The sequence below is a fragment of the Pelodiscus sinensis genome, chromosome 6 (assembly GCF_049634645.1).
Source record: "Pelodiscus sinensis isolate JC-2024 chromosome 6, ASM4963464v1, whole genome shotgun sequence".
Lineage (NCBI taxonomy): Eukaryota > Metazoa > Chordata > Testudines > Trionychidae > Pelodiscus > Pelodiscus sinensis.
This window is the reverse complement of record NC_134716.1, coordinates 112,717,985-112,745,577: the sequence shown is the minus strand read 5'-3', so window position 1 is coordinate 112,745,577 and position 27,593 is coordinate 112,717,985. Positions and strand designations below refer to the sequence as shown.

The following is a 27,593-nucleotide window of genomic DNA, read 5'->3' as shown; positions in this document are numbered from 1 at the left end:
CTCCATGTGAAATCCATGCACCTCCCTTCTCCCACCCCACTCTACCTAATCTGTGCCAGAGATACCATTTTTTTCCTCTGTTTTAATCTGTTCTTTTCTTAGTTGCTCTGTAATACCTAGCAACCAAGTATGCTTTGTCAAGTATATCTTTTGTTTTATTACTAAAACCACCTTTTTTAAGGCAATGATTTGATTCTTGTGTCTTGAAAACTAACAGGAAGTCTGTGTGTATGCCTGACTAGTGTGAAAGGCCAGCTATCAATTTGGTTTTTGAGTTTGTTTATTTTTCAAGCTCTCTTGTGGCAAAAGAGCTTGGGGTACCCCTTGGGAAGAAGTTCAAGTGTTTCTTCCTGGTTTTCAGGGTTTTATTTAATTCACGTGATGGTAGCAGTGAAGCTGAGACTCTGGGGAGACTATAGAGGAAAGGTATTTAAGGTCTTTTATACCTCTCCCATTGCACTCAGAGTGCCAGACTGGGGAACAGCCCTGATAGCATCAAAAGTACATAAAGAAATATATGTCTTACCTAATCTACACAATCTCAGCCAAGGGAACAAGGAAACAATAGAGACAGGTCAGAAACTGGCAACAGGAGTACTAGTTCATTGCTTCCTCTACCCTATAACAGAACAATTTTCAGTCACTTGGAATATAATCGTTTATTTATCTTTACAGTGATGATGGAAGAATGTACAGGTGTTTTCACTCAATAGAAGTATAAAAAAATCTGTTTATATACATTGAGTCACAATAATCTTTAATTCTCCTGATCCATCATTATTATAAACCACAGGAAAAACAAATATTAAGTATAGGCAATATAATTCCAGTAGGTTTGCAACCTGGGGTCAAAAGCTCAGCTTTAGTTTAAAGGTACTGTTTGATATTAAAAAAAACAACTATTTTAAGTCATAGGACACAAAATAAAGTTTGTTTATCAAATAAGATATATACATCAAAAATAGGAGTCTAAAAAGGCATTGGTTTTAATGCTATTAGAAAGCTATATAAATGTGCATGGGTCCATTTCTTCTTACAATGAAAGACCGAAGGAGAAAGTGCCTCTGTTTTGTTTGGAAATTCTTCCTGGGACAAGTCAGTTAAAGTACCTGTAAGTTAGAGAGAAGAGTAAATAAATCAAAAGCAAAATGATTTCTCTAGAGAAATGATAGGTTGATCATAATTTGAATCAGAATACATTTCTTGAAATCTATAGCTGTGTTTCAGTCACATTTCACATTAAGGCCACAGTTATAAATAGTTGACAAAAGGCTAATAAATAATTGATGTTTTAATAAATGGTTAATCAACCAATGTTATAATGCAATGAGTCAATAAGTTACTTATAGCTATCTATCAACACTTAAAACTGATGTGCTTATAACCATCTATATCTGTGCTCACATACTGAGCATGTTTATCACATCTAACTCTTTATAAATTATTTATGTATATACCCTTATAGGTGACCTGTGTTTCTACAGTATTTACATTGTTCTTTTACCTAAATTTTCATTTTTTGATAAATAGCTTCCATTTATTTATTTATATATAACAAAATATATAGAAGTTCATCTCAATAGCAGATTTTCTTTCAGTTTAAAGTTTGCAAACAACCATATACACAAACTGACCATTTATTCAAAAATCCTACTTAAGTCTGAAGTTAAAATGGACATTGGAAGATGAAAACAGAATGACTGTGTTGACAATGTACATATAACAAATCCATTTTAATGGAACTACAGAAAGGTCTGTTAAGATTAAGGAGCCTAAGTCAAATTCCTGCAAAGCTACCCAAAGAAAATAAGGATAATCACTATAACACACAACAGGTCTATATTATAATCTAATTAATATCCATTTCAAAATAATTATTTGTTAGACAATAAACACTTAATACTACTGACATACTTGTTTTTTACTCCATCAGGAGACTCATTAGTCCATTATGCAGACCAACTACTATGAGAAGTTATATGACCCCTCACACAATCCAAATCAAATTAATATATGTAGCACCAATAACGTGCTAGCTGTTTAAAATGTTGTAAGTAAACAATGTAAGAGTACATAATACTGTTAAAACCTAGCATGTAAAGCAATAAATTAAACTATTGTTGGAGATAAGAGGGAGTCCTTCTTTGGAAAAGTAAAACAAACTCTATTTTGGTATATCGCCTAGAAGAACAATATTTAGGATACATATACTCTGCACTGTAGGTAGAATAAGATATGCAATTTGAGCTATGCAAATCGCGTATCTTATTTTGATGTTATTTCAAAATAGATTATTTCAAATTTTGGTGCTGTCTACAAAGCACTTATTTTGAAATAAAGTGCTATGCTGAAATGTCCCTTACTCCTCATGGAATGAGATTTACAGGGACGTAGGAATAGTGAGCCTGTTACATTTCAAAATAGTGGGCATGCTCAAAAGACGCAGAATTTCAGAAGTATCCAGAAATAGTGCTACAGTGTAGATGTAGCCTTAGATAGAAGGCAGTTAAGAACAGAAACTTTGTTTCTACTGTTAAGTAGACCAGGTATAACTTTCCTTCAATAGAGGGCTGCATGTGTACATTATAGATACAGCGCACAGTCTGGTAGGACTGCTCTAACTGAACTTGTTGACAAGCTGAAAGCAGAGGGATGGAGGGGAATATATAGAGACTAAAGAAAGAAAAGTCACTCTGGTTTTGTCTGCCTTCATTTAAACACTTCTGGCTGCCCCGTGTCAGCTAACTTGGGCTTGGGCTGTTTATTTGACGTGGTGATGTTCAGGACTGGGCTACAGCCCAGGTTCTGGGACCCTTGGAGCTCCAGTCCAAGTCTAAACCCAAACATCTACACTGCAATTAAACAGGCCAACTCAGCAGACATGGGCCAGCCACAGGTATTTACCTGAAGTATAGACATACATAGTGAAAGCTACAGATTTATTTTAGGCCACATACTTTGTGGGGATAAAGTAAAATTTCTCTTATACTGGAAATGGAAAAGCTAGTTCTCAAAATAGGTATAAAAAGAGAGGACATAAATCCTGCCTGTAGGCTCTTGAAAAGGGGAGGAGCACAGCCTCTGACCTCCCTTCCGCAATGTACAGCCTCTAATGAAAGCAGATGAAAAGGCTCCACAGTCAGCATAGTATCTTAGGCAATGAGGAGTACAGTTAATTCGAAGTATAGGGTTTTCCCTCAGAGTACCGCGTCTACACACGGCAAGTTAATTCGGGCTAGTCAGTTTCCAATATGGTGACCGGATGCGACTATGCTAATCAAGCGCAGGATATTTAAATCCCACACTTGATTTGCAACTTCGGTTGCCTTCATTTGCCTCCCTACTTCGAAGTAGGGGGCAAGTGTAGACATACCCTTAGTGCTTACACAAATATTTATAAACATTGTTAGAAGTGATTTGAGAGGAACTAAGCAAAGGAGGAAAAGTATGATGATACTAGTTAATTTAGATTGAACAAAAATAATTTGACACCTAGCCCATCTTTCCTCTTATCCCTTCCACAAAATCAAAATTATAGCTTTATATATTTTAGAAAAGTCAGTAACTTCACTCAGTGCAAAGTATTGAATTCATTCTTGTGCAACAATGAATGGTTCATTGGGCTTAGAACAACCTTTTTGCACTAACTAGGATGACTTTTACTTAAGTACTTCATTAATGTGTTTCTATTATTTAGATTAAAAAAAAAAAACCCTGAAAGTCTGAGAACCTTTAATATGAAACCATTTTTAACTGGCTTCACTGGAAGTACTGAATGTTCAGGAGAACAATGTGATTGATAAATGGTAACTAAATAAAAAATGCACAAATACAAAAGGGGAATAACTGGTTATACAGTAATACTGCAAAAAAGAATCCCAGGGTTATAGTTGATCACAAATTGAATGTCAGCCAACAGTGCAGTGCAGTGAAGTCACCAACATGGCTAATCTCTCTGGGACATATGTAAAATTTGGGAAGTAAATGTTCATTCTGCTTCACAATGTGGAGGTTTCAGAGGGTATGTCTAAACTACAGGACCAGGTTGAATTAAGATATGCAATTTCAGCTACATTTAATTGCATAGCTGAAGTCAAAGTACATTAACTCGACTTCTGGCGCTTTCCGCACTTGACTACCAGCATCAACCGGAGTGCTCCTCTCAGTTCCAATTAGCTATCTTAACTAGACACACAAATTCAAACCCTGGAAGATCGACAACGGCAGTTTCAATCTTCCCTGTAGTGTAGATGTACCCAGAAAGAATATTGTGTCCAGTTTTGGGTGCTACCCTTGAAGAAAAATGAACAAATAGGAGAGTTCTGAGGAGAGCAACAAAAGTGAAAACAAGTCAAGAAAACCTGACCTATGAGGAATCGTTAAAAAAATGGACATGTTTAGTCTTGAGAAGGGATGACTGAGATGGGACTTGATTGCTTCTTCTTCCTTTATCCCATTGTGGGATTATATCTTTTTTAGCATGGAGACATCTCATCTCAAAATGCCTTTTGGTATTGAACCTGCAGTCTTTTTACTACCATGGTTCTGCATCACAGAGCATCGTGGGGGCACATTATTGTTTGTACTGTTACACTTTCAGTTTCAGTGGAATATGCTTCTCATACAAAATACCTGAGATGTTATTCCCCACTCCTCCAGCACTCCCCAGGCAGCACTGTATCTCAACATTCAAGCTTGCTGTCTTCCATAACCCAGCTACCATGGTACTTTAACTGGTCTGTCTGGGTTAATTGTCCTCCATTAATATTTACATCCACTTTCCCTGTACCACTTCTATTGACCTATATGATATCAATCTTAATTGTGTTCCTTTTCATAACTATGTCTGCCTCGTTTGGTCAAATTACTGGTTTACTATTTCCTTTTGGCTTTCTATTTCTTTTAGGGAGGCTTGATTACAATCTTCAAATATGTGTAATCCTTATGATAATGGATGGTGATCAATTATTCTCCATGTCTACTGAATTCAGGATAAGAAGATAACTGACAATCTGCAACAAGAGAGACTTAGAAAGTGTTTGCTAACATCTAACCTAACTATAAGGAATTTAAGATCTGGGACCGGTTACCAAGAAAGGTTATGTAATACCTGTCATCTGAGGGACAAACATCTGCCAGAAAGGATCTAGATATAATTGGTCCTGCGTCAGCACAGGAGGATGGACTAGATAAACTTGGAAGGCACCTCTAGCCCCAAATTTCTCTTATTCTTTAAATTATATACCAGTGATGAATGAAAGAATTTAGATTGTTCTTGTCCTGTGCCACGGGAAGTTCTTTTAGAAAAAACACCAAATATATTTTTATAAAAAAGATAAAAATAGAACTAGATGAAATGTAAGCCCTTAATAGTTCTGCAAATTCTGTACAACAGATAATAGCCAGGGACAAATGAAATCCAAGGATGAGAAAGTTATGAATTCAAGCACTTTTCACAAATAAAATAGAGAAATCATTAATTTTTGTAGAATGTTCATAAATAAGTTGAAGTCTTGGAAATTAATGTTGCAGAATCTGATCACTATTTTGCATCAGTACCCACTTTGTATTTGCATATAACTAAGGGTTTTCAGGAATGGGCCCTTAGCCTTTGGGCCAAGGAGTATGTTTTACTCTGCTGTTGCACCAGTGAGTGCAACTGGTGTGACAGCATGTGTCTCATATTCTGTGCTTCCATACTTATGCAGAGATTGCAATTTAGTGATTTGTCAGCCACAATGTATGCTCCTTGACACCTGTATGGAACAAAATAGGGCTCAGCTTTTGAGTGATTTGCAAGTGCCCACTGGGTGACTCAGTGACAGTATTAAGATGAACAGCAGTTAAAAACATTACTGCTAATAACTACAAAGTTTTGCTATCTCACAGAAGGACCACCTGGAGTTCTGGCTTTACCTGATTCCTTTTTTATGTTTCATCTCCATTGTCCATTTCCACATCCGTTTCTTTTGTTGTATCAGCAGCCCGCGACAAGATGTCTGCCATAAGTGCTTCCTCCAGTTTTTTACGTACCTGTTGCACCCGCTCTTCTTGTTTTCTGTTTCAAAAACAGAGCAACGAACATTTGAAATAATCCTCTGTGTATATTAACATAGGACAAAAACATTTATTTAAGCATTCACGCATAAGAAAGGGTTTGCAAGACTTGGTTTTAAGTCTCAACAGAAACATTTTAAATCCTACTACAAAACAGACTTTCACAGCATTAGGAAAAGGATTTTCTGGATATTTTTTTCTTTTGTGTACTGTAAAAATTTGGTTACCAATTTAGCTCTCACAAAGCCATCATTCAAAGATATAATTGCATAAGTTCTCAGGGTTCACCAGTTGTGGCCCAATAGTGCAAGACCAACTGTATCACAATATAGAATAACTGAAAAAAGAACTAAAAACGTTCTGCCCGACTAAATTATTTTTTCTGATGTTTTACCAGTATTCTTAAATTCTTTCACAGCAAGTGTAAGATTGCTTTTCAAGTACTTGTTTCTAAAGTAGATTTTAAAAGCAATTCAGAAGTCATGTTTTCTGAGATGACAGTTCAAACTTAGTCCACACATGTGAACTCTACTTTGGAGAGATATAATTTTATGGGAAAATTCCTCTAGTGTCTGTCACTCTACACCTGAGAACCTTTTTAAATTGGCACTAGTTTACTAAAACCCATAAATAATTATCTCTGAAAAGGTGTCCATACAGATTATCTGCAGAGTTTTACACAGTGATACAGATAAGCTCTTCTGTACCTACTGTAGATGCCTTCACAGGCATTCATCAAAAGAGAAAGGCTTAAAAGTGAGGTGAATGCTTTACTTGAGAAGAAAAAAAATGGTGACTTTCATTTTTCAAAATTGCACTGAAAACCCAGAAACAAACTCCCTAATTTGACAAGAGGTGTTTATCTGCACAAATATCTCTCTTTGGACAACCAAAACTTATGTGAATTCTTCAGGCACAATGGAGCAAATGACAGAGCAATTCCTTCATCAATTCACCTGAGATGTGAATACGTACCTAAAGTGTTGCAAGCAGAAATCATGGAATTGGTGAAGCTAGATGCTTGTCTATGGACACTGACCCACCAACTGGTGCCCAAGATCAGTTGCTCTATATATTTTGTTTATTTTGCAAGGCCTATTTGGTGAAGACAGATCTGACTTAGAACTAAAAGCTGTCCTCACTGATCCAATTTACCTAGAGTATATGTATTACAGCATCATTGCACAAACTATTGCAAGTGCTTGAATAACTTCAGGGTGGATTTGATGGTATCAGTGAATTTATCTCCAGTAACACATCCTACAATCAACTGCTTTTGGGATTAATGCCTAGCCTGTAATGCTCAAATATTAGCCTATGCTAGTGACATTTGGAGGCCCAATTTACTAGATGCTCACAAACTAATAGCAACAGACAAAAAGGTTTTAAAAACATTTATCAGAAAACTGTGTTTTCAAAAGCAATGCGCAAAATCGTAGTCTAGGCCAGCGTTTCCCAAACTATGGGAAAAAAATACCAGGCCTCAGCGTGGCTGCTGGGAGGGGAGCAGAGTGGGGTGGGCTGGGAGAAGGTGTGGGGTGCGGGGGGAACCGGCCACCGGGAAGCAGGATTGGGGGCAGTGGGGCTGTCCTGCGGAGATCTGGGCTGGCGGGCAGCAGAACCAGGGCTGGACGAGGTGTGGGGGGTGGCTAGGGGAGGTTGGGAGGAGGAGGACTGGAGAACCACCCTCCGGAATCAGAGCTGGACTGGGGCAGCAGGCTGGATGGATGGGTCACCAGAGTGGGGGAGAGGGGGGCACTGGACGGGGAGATCAGGAGGAGGAGGATGGGAGAACCAGCTGCCAGAAGCAGGGCTGGACAGGGGGGTTATTGGGGGAGCAGAGTTGACAAGGGGAGATCGTGGGGCGGGGGGGGGGGGGGAGAACCGGCACCCGGAAGCAGGGCTGGACAGGGGAAGTGGGGCTGGACTGGGTAGATCAGGAGGAGAAGGGGGAGAGCGGGACTGACTTGGGTACATGCAAACTGGGGCACACTAGTGAGTCGGGCCCCGGGGATTCCATTTTGCCCCCCCCTCCTCCACACCCTCCCTCAAGTAGTTGCGAACTGCCTGGCTGGTAGACACACTCAGGCAGCGTGAGCACATCTACCAGCCAGGCAGTTCACAGCTAAGGACTGATACGCCTAATTATAATAAAACTTACCTAATTGAGAAAATACCGGACATATAAAATGTCCGGTATTTTCTAATTTGTTTCCCAGACAAAACCCTCAAATACTGGACTGTCCGATACAAAACTGGACACCTGGCAACCCTATCCCTCCTTGCACCCTCCCTCCTAGCCAGATACCCTACCCCCAATCTGCTCCTGTTCCCGCTTCCTGGAGTGCCCATGTGGCGCTGGGTCCCCCAAGCCCTGGCCGAGGCTGGGAGGAGGATGCAGCCTGGTGAAACACTGAAAATGTATTCATTTTAATTCTTTTTTTATATGTGTTTATATTTTTGGGCTGCAAAAAACAGTACTGAAAAAACACGGGTTCCAACTAAAGTAAAAAGTTTGGGAAAACCTGATCTAGCCAGCTTTTCTATCCATCTTACAGTCTATTTATCCAATCCATATTCCCTTAACTTGCTGGCAAGAATATTGTGGGTCACTGTATCAAAAGCTTTGCTAACGCTGGCACTGGGGGCTTTGGGAGCACCAGAAACAACTTATTTGAATATTCATAATTTGTTTAATGAATATGCAAATGAATGTTACCAGTCCTCCAAAAGACTGTGAGTGGATTTACTGGTCCCAGTGTCAAAAAGTTTGGAAACCCTTGGTCTAGGCTATGGGTTCAAACCTTTCTATAAATCTGTCCCCCATTCCAGGTAAGCCAAGATGGGAAAGTTAGTATATTGCTACTAAAAACCATGCACAGAACATTACTTTTTGCTTCTGTTTTGTGGCAGAACAAATGAAAATTATACCAAACACAAACATGTTAAAAGGAGCTGAAACGTCTGTTAAACTATTTAAAAATGTTACAGATTCAACATGATTTAATAGCAAAGAGCTTGTTGATTTAATCAAATTGTTTGAAAGCCTTAAGATTTGTATACAAACATGCAATAAAAGATGCTGTCTTAGCACATATTGAGAACTTACAGGTGAATAATGCAGCAGCAACATAGGGATTGAAAACAAATGTATTAAAACTTTAATGGAAACTGCAGATAAGCTTCTAAGCTACTACCTGCTCAATTGCAATATGGGTTCCCTGCAAAACAGTACTTTTTCAAAAAGTTCAGACAGCTGACCATAGTACAATACCTTAAAGTCAAAGTCTTTGAAAACACAGCACGTGGGATTCAGCTTTGTCTATATACCTCCTTTAGAACTAGGTGAATTTTATGCCAAGAGAAAATATATTTTAAAACAAGCATGGTTTGGTTTATTACATTAAGAATGAGTTTTCTAATATAATTAAACAACATTTACAGGCTGAAAGTTAATGAAATTTCCATTAAATGTGCTCTTTCAGTGAGAAAATGAGAATGGGTCCTTTTTCTTTAGGATTTAATTTACCAAAGTAAGGTTCTTTAGATTTTTTTTCAAAATCAGTACTTTGTACAGATTGAAAAGAACAACAGCAATGCATAAGTGCCCTCTGCTGGTGATTATACAAAATATTAATTACACCTAAGCAGCTTGTAATTATGCATAATTAAGCTTCTCTTCCAATAGGAAGAAAAAGTAAAAACTCTGACTCAAGGTTATTAGCCATTCTTGCTGAAAGCTTCCTAGTCAAGCTGAAAAATGTTTAATTCGTAATACTAAAGATGTTAGATGATTACTTAGAAGTGCTTTTGTAAAGCGATGCTTTTTGTTTTTAATTTAAGGGTGACAATGTTGGAAAAAAATGGAAACATGATTCTGGGATACATTAACAGGAGTGCTGTTAGCAAGACACTGAGAAGTTCTACTCTGTTATGCACTGATTAGGAATGTAAAGTAAGGGCACTTCTGCCTTTGAAGAGTAACAACAGCCCTAGGGCTATTGCTACTTCAAAGGCAAAAGCACTGAGGGGAGCACAGGGCCAGCCAGGAACTCAAGCAGTCCCCCGCTGCCTGTATGCATCTATGGCGTTTCAAAGAGGCAGACTGCGGGCTACATGCAGCGCTGCTGCTTTGAAATGCCATGTGCAGCCAGGGCCATGCCGTGTGCAGCTTGGGATCTGGCCCTGGGCTCCATACAGCACTACTGCTTTGAAGCATCTCCTCCTATTCCCCCTTCCCACTGCCTCTTTCTGATAGAGGTAGCAAGGGGCGGGGAAAGCAACTAGTCGACTAGCGTGTCAACTCTCCAATAAGCATTTGCTTATCGGATAGTTGACTAGTTGTTCACATCCCTAGCGCTGATTAAGCTTCGGTTGCAGTAGCGTGTCCAGTTCTGGGCACCACATTTCAAGAAAGATATGGAGAAACTAGAGAAGGGCCAGAGAAGAGCAACAAAAATTATTTTTCAAGTATCTTAAAGGATATTACAAGCAGAAGGAAGAAAAATTGTTCTCCTTGGCTGCTGATGATAGAATAAGAAGCAATGGTCTTAAACTGCAGCAAGGAAGGTTTAGGTTGGACATTAGGAAAAGATTCCCATGTGTGAGCATGGTTAAACACTGGAATAAATTGCCTAGGGAGGTTGTAGAATCTCCATCACTGGAGATGTTTAAGAGCAGGTGAGATAGACATCTCTCAAGGATGATCTAGACCTGTGGTCCCCGCCATGGCGCCCGCCGGGGCATTTATGTGCGCCCGCCAAGTCTGCATTAGGCACACTCTAATGCAGGGGTGGACTGGCCCGGCGCGACAGAGCCACCGGGCTCCGCATTCCTGCACCGGAGCCAGTAGGGGCGCTGCTGGCACTTACAGCCCCACCAGAAGACCCCACCAGGCCGAGGGACTCCGACAAGGAGGCTGGCAAGCTGACCCCAGCCGGGGAAGGTACGGGGCTGGGGGAAGGGAAAACGGGAATGGCTGAGAGAGGCGCGAGCATGCACTGTCAACCCGGGTGGAGCCAGGGCTGCACCAGGGGCAAAGTCACTTGTGGCGCACCGTAGGGGGTGGTGCCACGTTGGTGTGGCATTGCGGCACCGTTTTTAAAAACGGCCAGCTGTGGCTCGGGGAAGGAGGAGGAAGGAGATGTGCAGAGTGGGGCGTGGGGGAGCAGAGCCTGGCTAGAGGCGGGATGGCAGTGAGCACACCTGGCAGGGCGGTGGTGCTGTGATGGGCCGGGGCTGTGAATGCTGAGAGGCCCAGCTCTAGCACCTGGTCTGGAGCCCAGGCTGCAGGGACTTCTGGGGCCCAACTGCAGCAGACTCCAGCCCTGCAAACTGGAAGGCAGAAGGGAGGAGAGGGGAAGAATAGGGGGAAAGGGTGGGAGAGGAAGGAGCTTGTGCTGATGGGAGGGGGTGTCAGGTCAGGAGAAGAAAGGGGAAGGCACCAAGGGACAGGGTGGAGGAGATACAAATGCCTGGGGAGGGAGGCAAGTAGAGACAATGAGAAAAAGGGCAGGAGGGGAGGTGTCAGTGGGAGGGGGCACAGAGTGATGCTGGGAGATGCGAGGATAAGGGCATTGGGGCTAGAGTGGGGAGGTGCTGGGAGAAGGCTTGAAAGAAGGGATGGGCATGAGGAAGGCAAGGATGAAGCTAGTCATGTGTGAGGGGCAGAGGGTGGTGAGGGGGTGGGCATCAGGGAAAAAGAGGGCAAAGGGGGCAGAGGCAGTAAGGGAAGGGGGAGGCACCAGGAGGGTGCAGGGGTAAGGGAACTTGCAGGTGCCAGGGGATTCTGGGGGTGAAACAGAAGGGCAGACACCTACAGGGGAGAGACCAGCACCAGAGGAGAGAGGCAGGGCAGGTGTGTAGAGGGAGGTGTTAGGAGAGGGGATAAGGAGGGGTAGCTCACATGATCAGAGTGGGGCTACTGGAGGAGTGGACACAGGGGAGAGAAGGGCTGGGGGAGGGGGGCAGGTCTCAGGAAGGCTGAGGGCAGTGAGAAGGGCAGGAGTCAGGACAGCAGAGGAGGAGGCAGTGAGAGGTTGGGGGGCAGCAGGCACCGGGGAGCTGATGGAGCAAGGGGAGGAGACATGGTGGGGATGGGGCGTGTGAGATATAAAGGTACCATGATTTTTTTTGGGGGGAGGGTGTTTTTTTTTGCTCAACAGCATTTGGACATCCCCCCTTTTTATTAATGCAGAATTTTGTTTAAAAATTACAGGATAATTAACATAAAAATTATCCAACTAAATTAAGTTTCTATCAAATTTACCCAATTCACATTTAATATGAAAATAGCAAATTCACATGGTAAGGTGAAAGAGTAATTGCTGAATAATTTAATTAATACCTTTTACATGTAAAATTACCTTTTTTCTCTTCGGATTCATATATTAAATATTATGTTTTTCGTATTCTTTAATGTACAAATACAAAATAAGCCTTGAAAAATTGTTGGCGCCCGCCACACTTCTGAAAACACGAATGTGCTATTGGCCACAAAAAGGTTGGGGACCACTGATCTAGACAGTACTGCTGTGAGGGCAGGGGACTGGACTTGATGACCTCTTAAGGTCTTTTCCAGTTCCAGAATTCTACGATTATATGATTCTATGGATTGAGATTTGAATATGGCTGTATTTCTCTATTTGGGTCAAATAAATGTTAAGTTGCCTGCTATTAAATAAAGACTTTTTTTTTTAAACAATTAATTCACTAAAAATGAGAAATCAGAATACAGGTCAGAGGCAATATACTGGCTCTACTGAAGTCAAAGGGAGTGTTTGCCATTGACTTCAACTGAATCAGAATTTCACCCTATGAGCTTTTCTGGAGCAAGGCAGAACACATAGGTCATTGACCATTTATTCTGGTGGCTACTTTTCTTAATTAGAACCACAATACTGCTCTGTGTGTATGTGTGTATTACACTGCAGAACATAAATTGTAATAATATGAATAGCTGGCAAATGTGAGGCAAACAAACTTTTCAAAAAATGAAATTATAATTAAGCTATACTAGATTTAACTTTGATAAAAGCAAAAATGTTGCAGAAAGAAACCAGAACATGCCTATAGGAGTAATTTAAAATCAACAGTTTCAGATTCTGAACATACTTTAAATAAATTGTTTTGTCTTCTTGTACAAAAGAACTTTCTAGCTTTTTATACTAAATAGTATCATTGGACTTAGTATACACTTTATTCCATAGACACATAGCAGAACACAAAATAAAGCATTCTTTTAGGAAAATGTTGCTTCAAACCGTACATTACCATGTTGTTTGAACTTCCACTAAGATTTCCCTCCACACTTTTTCCATACAACAAAAGCCAATATGGGTCAATTTGATTTATTTTGTTTACGTATCAGCACTGCTGTATCTGTTTTGCAAGCAAAAAATGTGCACAGCTCTAGGAACAGTGTTTAGCTGTTGTTATTGGCAGAAGCACAAAAGATGTCTCCCAAAAGTAGTGCCTTTTCATTTGAGACTAGTTTTTTTATTTATAATCCTCACCCACACAATCCCAAACACATCACACAATATATTATTAATCCCAACATTCAATAGAGATGAATATTTCACCTCTACACAAGTGTTTACAATTTCTATAGGATCTAATAACTGTTAAGTAGCCTCCAATACATTTCTATGCAGTAATTATAATAAAACGTTACCAAAGATTTAAAAGTTCAATAATTTTACTTTGTGCAGGTTATAGTTATGCTCTGCCTACAAAATTCATAGCCATTATTTGCCTCTGAGCAGATGTGACCACAGTTTGTCCTCTCCATCCCTTAAATTTTCAATGCAGTTAGTGTTTTTTAGAATTACTTTTTTTTGTAGTGTTATAACAAAGACTGTTATGAAGATACCTTTTGTACTGTTTTAGTTTTTTACATGGTTTGTATATTAAGTTTGTTTTTCATTTCTGGCACAAAAAAGGTTACAAATATTACATAAATGGGCAGGAAATTATTCTGTGCTTGATGGCAAACAGTCAAAAAGGCCACTGTTGAGTTAGAAATAATTTTAATTACTACACTTGCCACTGCCACTGAGTCCTCATGACCAATTACTGTGATTTTATAATTTTGTTCTAAGGCATGGCTACTCAACACATGGCCTGCAGGCCACATGTGACCTGTGGCCTGTTTGTTTGCGGCCTGCAGCTTGTTTGTTTGCAGCCCGTGGCGCGGTTTGTGGGCGTGGCCCGTGGGTGGGAGCCAAAACAAAAAAGTACTCAATATAATGATCTTCCATTGATACACATTTTAGTAGTTAAATTCCTGGACCGCCACTGCTCATTAAAAGTGCTGTCATATGGGTGGAAATCGGGTAAATATTGCATTTTACTAATATCAGCAGAACTAACTTAAATGGGGCCTGTGTGATGTGTAGTCTTGTCTTAATCTTTGTATTCATGCCTGTCAGTGTAAAAGAAGCTATTTGCATATATTTGCATATATATTTGCATGTATATACAACCACTCTTAAGTAGAAGCCCTCAGCATGTGCTATGAGTTTCATTGTGGCCCCCGGGACTTCCAAAGTTGAGTAGCCCTGTTCTAGGGTACGTATCTTCTCCGTGTTAAGTGGAAAATATACACACCTCTCACAGACTGAAAATACAAAAAAGACTAGCTATTATGAATAAAATGCTGTTAAATATGAGAAGTAAACAGAAAAATCTTATCCTGGTCCTTCAGTAGAAAAGACAATAAATTTTCTAACCTGCTCCGTACCACTGGCTACAACAGCAACTGCCTCAACCCACCGGATAATATTGTTAACCTCTCCAGCTACAAACTCAATCCAGCAGAAGAGTCTGTCTTGTCCCGGGGTCTCTCTTTCTGCCCCACGTCCCCCACAAACTGGATACAATTTTGTGGTGACCTTGAGGCTTTTTTTCGCCGCCTCCGTCTCCGAGAATATTTCCAAACCACCACTGAACATCAGTCTGACCTACCAGATCCCCCCTATCAACACCAAAGGAAAAATAATTCTATATGGACTCCCCCTGACGGTCGGAATTACAATCTGGATTTCTATATACACAGCTTCCGCAACAACACACAGACTGACATTATTCGCAAACGACAACAAGCGACTCACAATCTTAGCCGCGCTGAACACCATGCCATCCAGAGTCTCAAAAACAACCTGGACATTGTAATCAAACCAGCTGACAAAGGGGGTGCTGTGGTCATTATGAATAAGGCCGACTATAACCAGGAGGCAACCAGACAACTCTCGAACACCACATTTTACAAACCTCTCTCCTCTGATCCCACCTTGGACTACCAAAAGAAACTACACTGTCTCCTTAAAAGCCTCCCCACAGCTACTCGGGAACAAATCCTCACAGAATCACCTTCTGACCCCCGACCAGGATTGTTCTATCTACTTCCCAAGATCCATAAACCTGGGCACCCCGGACGTCCCATCATCTCTGGTATTGGCACGCTCACTACTGGTCTATCCAGCTATGTAGACACTCTTCTCAAACCCTTCGTAACCAATACCCCCAGCTATCTCCGAGACACTACTGACTTCCTAAGGAAACTACAAAACATCGATAACCTCCCCAATAATACCATCCTTGCCACCATGGATGTAGAAGCTCTATATACCAACATCCCACATGAAGACGGATTACAAGCAATTAGAAACACTATCCCAGAGGACACTACTGCCAACCTGATAGCAGACCTATGTAACTTTGTTCTCACCCACAATTATTTCCAGTTTGAGAACAACTTATATCTCCAGATCAGCGGCACAGCCATGGGTACACGCATGGCCCCACAGTATGCTAACATCTTTATGGCTGACCTAGAACAACGTTTCCTCAACTCCCGTCCCCTTTCACCCCTCCTCTACCTACGGTACATCGATGACATCTTTATGATCTGGACGCATGGCCAAGAAACACTGGAGATATTCCACAGAGATTTCAACAACCTACACCCCACCATCAACCTCAGCCTGGACCATTCTACACGAGAGATCCACTTCCTGGACACCACCGTACAAATCAACAATGGAAAATTAGACACCACTCTCTACAGAAAACCCACCGACTCATACAGTTACCTACATGCATCCAGCTCCCATCCAGAACACACCACACGATCCATCGTCTATAGCCAAGCCCTTCGATACAACCGCATCTGCTCTAACCCCACTGACAGAGACCAGAAGCTTCAGGATCTCTACCAAGCATTTATAAATCTCAACTACCCACCCAGAGAAATAAAAAAGCAAATTGAAAGAGCCAGACGAATACCTAGAAACCATCTACTTCAAGACAGACCCAAGAAAACCAACAATAGAACACCACTTGTCATCACCTACAACCCCCAACTTAAACCTGTCCAACACATTATCAATAAACTACAGCCTATATTGGAACAGGATACCATACTCAAAGAGGCTCTGGGAGACAGACCCATAGTCTCCTATAGACAACCACCTAACCTCAAGATGATTCTTACCAACCACCACAGGACATACCACACTAATACCAACCCTGGTACCTTCCCTTGCAACAAACCCCGTTGCCAGCTTTGTCCACATATTCATTCTGCTGATACCATTATTGGACCTAACCAAGTGAGTTATAAGATCAAGAACACATATTCCTGCGCATCCAGAAATATAATCTCTGCTATCATGTGCCGAAAGTGTCCGTCTGCTATGTACATTGGACAAACATCTCAGACACTTCGCCAAAGGATTAATGCCCACAAAACAGATATCAGACAAGATCACAAAGAGAAAACAGTTTCTTGCCATTTTAACCAGAAAGGACACTCTCTCAATGACTTGACCACCTGCATTCTGCTACAAAGACCTTTTACATCTGCACTTGAAAGGGAATCCTCTGAACTGTCATTCATGTTAAAATTCGACACTTGCCAACAAGGACTTAAACATTTGAACTATCTCACCCATTACCAAGACAGTTTCCCCAATTATCACCTCTAATACCATTAACTCACAAACATCCCACTCTCCCTACCTCTAATATCATCAATTCACAGACACTTATCTTCCTTCCTCCTTCCCCTCCCCCGCATCCCCCTCCTGTTCTGCAATGTGATTTGTCCTTTTCATATTTGTTCATTTTTTTAATTGTATCCTTTGGTATATATGGTTGTGACTACTTTCTTCCACTATTTGATCTGAGGAAGTGGGTCTGGCCCACGAAAGCTCATCATCTAATAAACCATCTTGTTAGTCTTTAAAGTGCTACATTGTCCTGCATTTTGCTTCAACTACCGCAGACTAACACGGCTACATTTCTATCACTGTTATAGTATGATTTTATATGTTGTTATAATAAAAGGTCAAATATTTCCAGACAGAAATCTTATTTGTTAAGTCAATGTCCCTTTAAGGGGGGAAAAAAAAATCAAACCACCACCATCACCTGGAGTTCTGGGCACAGGACTGAAAGTCACGAACTCCAATATCCCATGCTGACTCTGAAGCCAGCTCTCTGGCAGGACTTAAGTCAGTTAGTGTCTCTACCTCAGTTTTTTATCTATAGAACAAAGGCAATCTAATTCAGATTATGTAAAAGTGATATCTGTTCCTTTTTTGAATATTAAAAGCATGATAGTGAACAGATAGTGAATAGAATATTTAATCATTAATAATACCTTTTAAAAAAATCGGTTTTATACTACCCTATTCAACACTATTCACATCTTAACTGATGGCAGAAATGTTCAGAATTTCAGAAGTTGATGCATCTTAACAGTAGTGAGAGCATAAACCTCGGAGTCAAAACTCCTATATTTGATTCCCAGCTCTGTCAATTAAAAAAACTGAAGTGTAAGGCTACAAAGTGAAGAACTTGCCAGCAAAAGGAACCAGTTTGTCCAGTCCTGCCTAGGCTGAGGTTGGAGATCTGACCAAGGGGGTCGCCGAAGGAGGAGCCCATGGAGCGGAGGAGACAGAGGCTGACCTGGATGGAACGTCTCCCTGGGCCTGGTGGTACATACAGGGTGTCCAGAAAGGCCACTGGCCCGGAGGCTGTGGAGGCCATGACTGTTGGAGCACCCGCACTGGGATTGGCTGCACTCACTGCTGCTGGTATGGACGAGGTGGACTACAGTGCCAGGAATAGTGCCGTGAATGGGAGTGGTACCATGAGCGGGACCGGGAACCCCTAGAAGACCAGGTGTACTCTGCCTTGGAGTTGGATGAGTACTCTGAGATGGACCAAGGAGGAGCTGACGTGGGTGCCGAAAGAGCAATTGTGTGCTTGGCCATAGATTCTGACTTTCCACTGTGCCGAGGCAGAGGCGGCAGCATAGCGGTAAGGACGTCTGGCGCGGAGGTAAGTGCCGAGGCAGTCCGTCCCGGTGGCGGTAGCAGTCTATGATGCCAAGTTGCATCCGGTGCCGTGTCCTGGGGCAGCACCGTGGGTGGAGGCGCATCGCTGGCCAGTGCTGCATGCGGTACCTGCGGTGCCAGAAGGAGTGGGTGGTGGTCTCTGACCTCCGTTGCTGGGGCCTGGAAGGAGGCCAGTGCCGCGCCGCCCCGTGCCCCCTGGAGGGAGTTGGAGTAGGGGGAGGCGAGGGAGAAGAGAAGATCAGCATTCTTGCTGCTTCTAACGCCTCTGGCATGGAGGGTTCAGGGAAGTCTTCCAAGGGGCTAGGCTCCCTATGCTGGGAGGAAGGTCCACCCAACCTGGAAGGCCTGGGCTCTGGACTCATCAGTGCCATGTGTCCCACTGGAGGGTGCGTGTCTAGAAGGGGACCATCCCCTGTTGGGCCTCTTCTTTTTCTGAGGTGCCAGAGACAGACCGGTGCTGGGGTCACTGTGGTGCCGGTGAGGCACGGTGCACCATGGTATGCAGCACAGATGCCAGTGCACTTTGAGACTCCGGTGCTGGGTCTGACACCGGTACCAGCCTGAGAGCTATCTCCATGAAGAGGATCTTGAGGCACAATTCTCTCCCGCATTTGGTGCGCGGTTTGAACACCTTACAGATTTTGCCACAGGCATAGGCTTGTGACACTTTTTGCAGGGCTTGGAGCCTTGTGGTCCAGGCATGCCCTGCCACGGGCGCACGGCGTGCCAAGGCAGGGAACAACAACAAAAACAACAAAAGAGACTTTAACTTAATTACAGATACTTAGCTGAAGGCTAACTGAAGAGAATACGAAAGAACAATGCTGAAGACAACTATCACTAACGAGCTGAGGGTTGTTCCAATGACCGTCATGGTGGTAACAGGGAACTGAGTGAGTGAAGGGGCCAGGAGGGGTATATATGGGACGGTATACCAATGACACTCCAGGGGCTCCCCTGCTGGCCATAAGGGTGCTGCTGAGGGAAAAACTTCCAACAGCACGTGCAAGCTGCACATACACACCTAACTGGAATGCACATGAGCAATCACTCGAAGAAGAAATACATTTATTAGTAAAGGAACTTATTTTAGGTCCCCATTTCCATGGTAACTGAAGGCATCATAATTTGTACTGTATTAATCCTCACAACACCCTTGGCGGGTAGGGAAGTGCTATTTATCCCCATTTAATAGGGAACTGAAGCATACTGTAACAAAAATGACCTAAGTTCACAGAGGAAGTCTGTGGGAAAGCAGGTATTTGAACCCTGTAAGCCAAGGCTCAGATTAGTACTATACTCATAGCAGCGTTTTCCTTGATTTTGTTAAATGCAAATGTATTTAGTAAGCAAACAGTATATTCTGCATTTTAACAGATACACATTACAGGTACACCTGGGGAAGCACATTACTCTATTTAATGTTTTGGATTATTCTCTTTTTGCCATAGGTATGAAGAAGAAGCTCAGTAGATGAAAATGCACATTTTACTGAAAATTTCGTGTCTCATCTCCCTTACCTAATGTCTTCATCGGTAACAATGAATGCTTTGCATAGGGGCTGAGATGTATTGAGCCACACTGCTGGGTTCTTTTCCACTGCAGCAGAGAGTTGTCCTGTGATAGGTGCAGAACTGGTGTGCAAAGCACTGGCGACAGCAGATAAGAGAGTCTCATCATTGTTGCCTGGGCCAACTCCTGCAATGTAAATTACTGAATAATTAATTTATTTAACCAGATAGCTTACTGTCCCTATGGTACATATGACTTGAAATGGCAAATATTCTCCTGTTTGCAGGACAACTACATGTAAAATAAAAAACTATAAATAGTTGAATAGCAGCACTTTAAAGACTAACAAAACATATAGATAGTATCATGAGCTTTCATGGGCACAACCCACTTCTTCAAATGAATGGAGTATTAAAAGTTCTTGGATTTGGATTTTAATACTCCATTCATTTGAAGAAGTGGGTTGTGACAATGAAAGCTCATGACACCATCTACATATTTTGTTAGTCTTTAAAATGCTGCTAGACTATTCATTGTTTTAAGTTCTTCCCGTTACAGACTAACTTGGCTACCCCACTGAAGCTTTTGTACACATAAAATGATATTCATATGTATGAGCATATATTTTAAGACCACAAATCTAATGGTAATAAGGACTATGAAATGCAAATGATATTTTAGCAAATTACTTTGAATCCCTGTTAATACAATTTTAACATTTAGATTAAAAAAAAAAAAACCCATAAATATCTACTGAAGCGATAACTTACAAATTGGCTACAGTTTCCTCAAACAAGGTCAATGGATTTAATGATCTGAGTTCCTTCTCCAACAATTATCTTGTCTCCAAGTACACTTATTAACATAACATTTGGTCTTGAAATACAATTTCTCTTTACAGCTTTTAAAATTAATCTACACTAATATCTCAATTCTCTTTACTTTAGTGTTACAGGAAACAAAGCCAATGCTGGCAAGCAGTAGTGAATCTTTCACAACTCTTTCAAATTTCTATAGAAGTCTCCAATGTGGTAGAATAAATAGTTACTGACTGTGACCTACAACTTATTGAATTTCACTTCATCAGTTGTACTTGTGCCAAGTAAAGAGTGCAACTCTTAAAATGTTTTTTAAACAGTCAGTCCCCGGGTTACATGGATCCGACTTGCATCGGATCCCTACTTACAAACGGGGTGAGGCAACCAAGCACTAGCTGCTTCCCCCCAGCAGACCAGGCAGATGCGGAGCGGCTTTTCTCAGCAGACACCTCAGCTTGAGAATAAAGGACTGAGGGAAGTGAGGTGTGGGAGAATAAAACTGAGCTTTGGAGAAATGTTTGGCTAGAGTTTCCCCTACAATATGTACCAGTTCCGACTTACATACAAATTCAACTTAAGAACAAACCTACAGTCCCTATCTTGTACGTAACCCAGGGACTGCCTGTATTAGTTAAGTAAGTAACTTGATAAAACAGAAAACCCTTTTGAGGAGACAGGTGTTTCTGCCAACAAGCATATGTCAAGATCTGAGAGTTGCTAAAGTAAATCAAAGTCAGAGACAGACACCATAACTGCTTAAGAATATTTGAAAAGATAACATGATCTTTTGTATACATTCTGCTTACTAGGCATACCATAGCTGCTAAGGGCATGCAGTACCTTGAAGACCTTTAGGTAGCTCCATGGATTTTATAATTTGTTCACTGACATCAGATGCACTTAGGCCTTGTAGCCTCTTCTCCCAGAAAAGCTGAAAGATGGAAAGAGGTTGCTTTATCACCATACAATTTATTCATGATAAAAACATGTAGAACACTTAAACAAGTGAAGTGATAACTGATGGCCTACAACTGCACCCTATAAAATAAAAGTCAGTAATATCAGCATTTTAATGCCCATACAACTTATTACACAAAGACTGAGGTGTGGTTGTTATTCCACTAATTATCTCATCCCTTGATAAAAGCTTTGACACTCACTTTCATGGGAGTAAATATTTTCTATCAGTATTTTCTAATTTAAAAACTTCTGACTTTTAGCCTGAGATACTCCTACAGAGGGTACAGATTCCTTCTTTCTACTTCTGTCATCCAGTGTTCCGCTTTTTAGGATACATCTCCCTTGTGTTTTAAAATCTGCAGCAGCAAGTCTCAGAGCCCAGATCTACAGACTCAGGCTTACAGAGCTTACACTAGAAAGCAGCAGGACGGATAGTGAAGCTTAGGCTGGAGCTTGGGCTCTGACAGACACTCCCTCTCCTTTAGCTTCAGAGCCCACACTCCAGCCTGAGCTACAAAGTCTACACTTTTGTTGTTAGCCCCGTGGCACGAGCCCAAGACTGTATACCCAGGTTTTGAGTTTTGCTGGTGTGCATTTTTCAAACATAACATTCACACACTCTCAGGCTTGTCCTGCTAGTACTATTGGTTCTTATATTACCAATATGAATAAAATTCATTCAAAAAACTAAAATTGCTCCATAAATTGGCTAGAGGCAACCTGTCCACTCACTGTGATCTCTTTCATCATGCACTTATGAGTAACCTGCATTCAGGGTATGGCAGAGTATTACACCAATGGACATGTAGTCTCCACAGCTATCACTACAGACCACAGAAAGCAAGCAGCAATAAGTTCATTTTAAATAAAATCAGGTGCAGTCTTCATTCTTGGCAAGTTAGTAATGTATTAATTGATTTTCCCTCTTCCTTTACCCACCACTTATCTTTGGAATTAATGAGTGTACTTAATCTACTAAGGCTTCCTTCATTAAAAAACAATCAAGTTCATAGTGAAATGCAATAAACTTCTGAACAAGAATCATTAAAGAGAAGCCATTTTCTCAGGGATAGAGGGCACTATCTATGGGGAGGAAAAGGTTAATAAGAAAGTCAACTGTCTTTAAGCATTGACAGCAAAATGTGACAGGCAATTGCTATGGGGATTCTTGTCCTTGTTCCATCATGACATCTGGACCAGTGGGTGAATGATCCATAAAACATTCAGGGTAGATAAATTAAAAGGAGATTAACTTTTCTGCAGATAGCAGTAGTGTTGGATGACTCTCTTAACTAAGCAACAAAATATTCATAATTATTTTACAAGTCAACTCTCATCTCATTAAGACCTTTGTATCATCCAGTCTGACTCAGCCCTTGTGCTGACTGTAGGACTACGTGACTACAATTGTTCCACTGACACAACTTGTTCTTGGCCATCTCTGTGGTAACAATTTCCTTTTACTGCTATCACTCCTCATTTGCTCAGACAACTAGGAACACTTCATCTGAATCTTAAAATTATTCCCATGAAGTCTTGTCCAGTTTCTGAACTCTTATTTCTAGCTGAAGCTTTCAAGATAGGGGCTTCCTCACCTAACCTTTTCTAAAGTAGACTACTTCGCTTAAGTTATATTGTTACCTTTATGGTAGCTGAAGACAGATTATTTCCCTTACATCTTCCACTTTCAACTTTATATATTTAGTACCCTACATCTGGTATATGCATTATTTGCCACTCTCTGTATAGCTAAAACATTGTACCCCAAAGAAGTGTAATAGATTTTCTATAAGAACCAATACCACTCTTTAGATAAAGTGACAATGGTTTTAAAATTCTAGAACATTAAAGAAATCCATGTTTTAGTTACTATGAAAGTGTAAGTAGCTACTCTATAACTAAAGGTGTGTCTAGACTACATCCCTCTTTTGACAGAGGGATGTAAATTAGGCACTTCAAAATTGTAAATGGAGCCGGGATTTGAATTTCCCGTGCTTCATTTGCATAATCACGTCATGGCGCTCTTTTGTAAAAGCGCTATTTTGAAATTGAAACTGCAGTCTAGATGCAGTTCTTTCGAAAATTGAAGCCTTTTTTGAAAGATCCTGTAAACCTTTATATTGAAACCTGCAGTTTCAATTTTGAAATAGTGCTTTTTTGAAAGAGCGTCATGACGTGATTATGCAAATGAAGCACGGGAAATTCAAATCCTGATTTCATTTGCAATTTCGAAGTGCCTCATTTACATCCCTCTTTTAAAAGAGAGATGTAGTCTAGACACACCCTAAGAGTACATCGAGAAATGCATAAGCAATGAAAGGGAATTTAAAAACTTCTAATTCAGTTTAATCGTTGATTTTAATCTATTTGGTGCAATAAATTCTAAGGACAACCAAGTTATTTTAATAAAATAATTACTAGTTTCTGCAAAGGATTTTTTTTTAAATTGTCCGTTTCTAAAATTGTGCCCCATTACTCTAACCAAGGCCCAAGGATTTCATCTTCACACACAGAAATTACATCACAGGATTTGTTATACGGCAAAGAAAAACCTGCAGTGATGAGTCTCAGAGCATGGGTCAACTTACATGGGCTTGAAGGGCTCAGGCTGCTGAGATCAAAATATCAGTGTTGACGCTCAGGCTTGGGCTGAAGCCTTGGCTTTGAAACCTAGTGAGGGTCAGAGTAGGAACCTCCACACTTCTATTTTTAGCCTTGCAGCCCTGTCAGACTGAGTCAACTGACCGCCTCTGTGAGACTTGGTGTCATAAGTTTCTCTCTGCAGGGAAGATGTGCCCTCAGATAATATTGTTCTCTGAGGCCTCCTTCTTGCTTCCCCAGATCACTATCTCAACACCTTACAAAGACTATGAGGTTCCAGAGAGGAAGACTAGTTAATAAGGGATATGTGGGTGAGTGGAAGCACCAGGCAAAACATGTGCTCCAAGACTGGTATCTGGAGAACAGGGATATGGAAAGATCTTGGAGTAGGAAGCCCATTATCTAAAGGAGATTAGCAGTACTTTCCTACCTCACAGAGATATTATGAGGATAAACACTTTGGCTATGTCTACACTGCCCCCTCTTATGCAAAAAAAATAAATAAATGCAAATGAGGTGAAGCGTGGAATAGCACCACGCATTTGATAATTAACGAGGCTCCGTTTTTGCACAACACACTCCTCTTGCATAAGAGCCGTTTTTCCTGGAAAAAGGAAGAATGGCTCTTGCACAAGAGGGGGGTTTTGCGCAAAAAGGAGCTCTGTAAATGGCTCCTTTTTGCACAAAACCCCCCTCTTGCGCAAAAACAGAGCCTCATTAATTATGCAAATGAGGCAGTGATATTCTATGCTTCACCTCATTTGCCTTTTTTTGCACAAGAGGAGGCAGTGTAGACATAGCCTTTAAGAATTGTGAGATGCTCACATACAATGGTGATAAGGACTGTATAAATACCTAAAATAGATAATCATCTAGTCTGATCTCCTCAATCTCTCTCTCTCTCTCTCTCACACACACACACACACACACACACACACACACACACACACACACACACACACACACACACACACACTTCCCTGAATTTCTTCGTTCAGTTCAATAGCTGTGGACTGAACTAAAAGCATATTTTTTCAAAGATATCCAGTGGAAAAATTGCCAGTGATAGAATCTACCACAACCCTTATCCCAGATCTACACTAACCCCTGGAAGGTCGGCTTAAGGGTATACAACTCCAGCTATGCAAAGCTGAAGTTGGCTTACCTTAAGCTGAGCTGTGAGGTGTCCACACATCGAGAGGCCAGTGGGACCAAATGCTCCTGTCAGCTTCCTTTACTCCTCACAGAAGGAGGAGAACTGGATGCAGGCAGGAGCTGCCCTCAGTGTTCAATAGTGGGTCTATATTAGAACCGCTAAATCGAATGCTAGACGATCGACCCCTGGCGCATTGATTGTCTGCTAAGTATAGATGTGTCCTTAGTGAGTTTTTCCAATGGTGAGTAACCCTCAACATTATAATTGTGCCTCTTATTTCTAATGTGAATTTATCTACCTTCAACTTCCAGTCATGGGATCTTGCTATAGCTCTTTCTGATAATAAAAAAAAGACCCCTATTATGAAATTTGTGTTCCTTATGTAGGTCACTATAGATTGTTTAAGTCACCACATAACCGTCTACTAAATAAAGTAAACAGATTGAGCTCCAGGAAACTTTTGATAAAAGGCATTTTTATCAAAACTCTAATATTTTTGTGGTTCTCTGAACCTTCTCATATTGTACACACTAGCATCAGACACAGGATTCTAGTAGCAATTGTACCAATGCCAAATGCAAAGGTAAAATAACCTCCCTATGCTACATAATAGACCCCTATTTCTACACTAACCACATTAGTCACAGTGTCATACCAGGAGCTCATGCTCAGCTGACTATCCATCATGAGCCAAGATTTTTTCAGTCGCTGTTTCTCCAAAGAGTCCCCCATCCTATTGGTATGGTGTATGCTTTGGCCATTTTCCCAGCACTCGAGTGAAATAAAGAAATATTCTTTTACAGTGAGGGAATTGAAAAAAAGAAATTATGACATTTACCCAAAGTAACACAGTAATCTGTGACAGAGCAAGAAATTCAGCCCAGATTTCCTGACTCGTGAGCTATAAAAGTATCTTTTTTCTCTGATGGGGGAAGTAACGAGGGAATGAAAAGCCTTAGGTGCAAAGATGGGTAGAACTTTATTTCTTTGCTAGGTTTCTGCTGGTCATACTTTGCATATCCTTTGAACTTGTACAATTAGTTTATTTGGATTTTTTAAATGAAGTTTTTTGTTTGGCAAATCAAAGTAAACCATTAGGCTGCTTTGACGTGATTTGCTCTTGATAACTAATGCAAACTGTTACTTTTAACCTTATTTTCCAGATGTTTGCAAATGGATTCCTTAATTATTTGCTCCATTATCTTTCCTGGCACAGAAAAGCTGACTGGTCTGTAGTTTCCTGGATTGTCCTTATTTTCCTTTTTATAGATGGGTGCTATATTTACTCTTTTCCGGTCTTCAAATCTCTCCCAACTTCTAAGACTTTTCAGAGATGATTGATAGTGGTTCAGATACCTTTTCAATCAGCTCCTTAGTATGCAAAGATGCATTTCATCAGGCTCTGGTGACTTGAAGACATCTAGCTTTTCTAAGTAATTTTTAACTTGTTTTTTTCCTATTTTAACTTCTGAACCTACTTTATTTTCTCCAGCATTCACTATGCTAGGCATCCAATCATCACCAGCTTTCTTGATGTAAAACAAGAAAGTTAAGCACATCTGCCATTTCCACATTTTCTGTTATTGTTTTTCCCTCTTTGAGTAATGTCCTACCATGTCCTTTCTGTAGGACTTCTTTGATTTTTAGATCATCAAAATCTTCCAGTTAAGCCAGGGTGATCTCTCATCATACTACCTATCTTTTCTACACAACGGAATAGTTTGATGTTGAGTCCTCATTAATGTCCCTTTGAAAAACTGTCAACAGTCTTCAATTGTTTTTCCTTTTAGTCTTACTTTCCATGGGATCTTACCTACCAGCTCCCTGAGTTTGCTAAAGTCTGCCTTCTTGAAATCCATTGTTTTATTTTGCTGTTCTCCTTCCTACCATTGCTAAAATCATAAACTCTATCATTTTATGATCACTTCCACTCAAGCGGCCTTCCACTTCCAAATTCTTAACCAGTTCCTTCCTATTAGTTAAAGTCAAATTGATTTAACCCTTCAGATGCTAATTGTGCAATTTACTTTAAACCCCTGCATCTATTTACTGTCTTAGTGTTATCAGTAGGATTCTGCCTGGTTGAAGCAATTTGCAGGACTGGAGGCTCAAGTTGTTATTTCA

The 27,593-nt window shown here is 40.9% G+C and overlaps 1 protein-coding gene across 1 annotated transcript in view; it reads right to left on the bottom strand.

Moving 5' to 3' along the window:
* Nucleotides 1-644: 644 nt before the first annotated feature.
* The window catches only part of MBD2 (methyl-CpG binding domain protein 2), a 53,989-nt gene continuing 27,040 nt past the window's right edge, over nucleotides 645-27,593 (bottom strand). The window contains exons 4-7 of the mRNA XM_075932650.1: nucleotides 21,593-21,683; nucleotides 19,943-20,120; nucleotides 5,917-6,058; nucleotides 645-1,109 (exon numbers count right to left, since the gene is read on the bottom strand). Coding sequence (XP_075788765.1) covers nucleotides 5,929-6,058; nucleotides 19,943-20,120; nucleotides 21,593-21,683 — 399 coding nt within the window. The 3' untranslated portion in view covers nucleotides 645-1,109; nucleotides 5,917-5,928. The remainder of the gene's footprint in view (nucleotides 1,110-5,916; nucleotides 6,059-19,942; nucleotides 20,121-21,592; nucleotides 21,684-27,593) is intronic.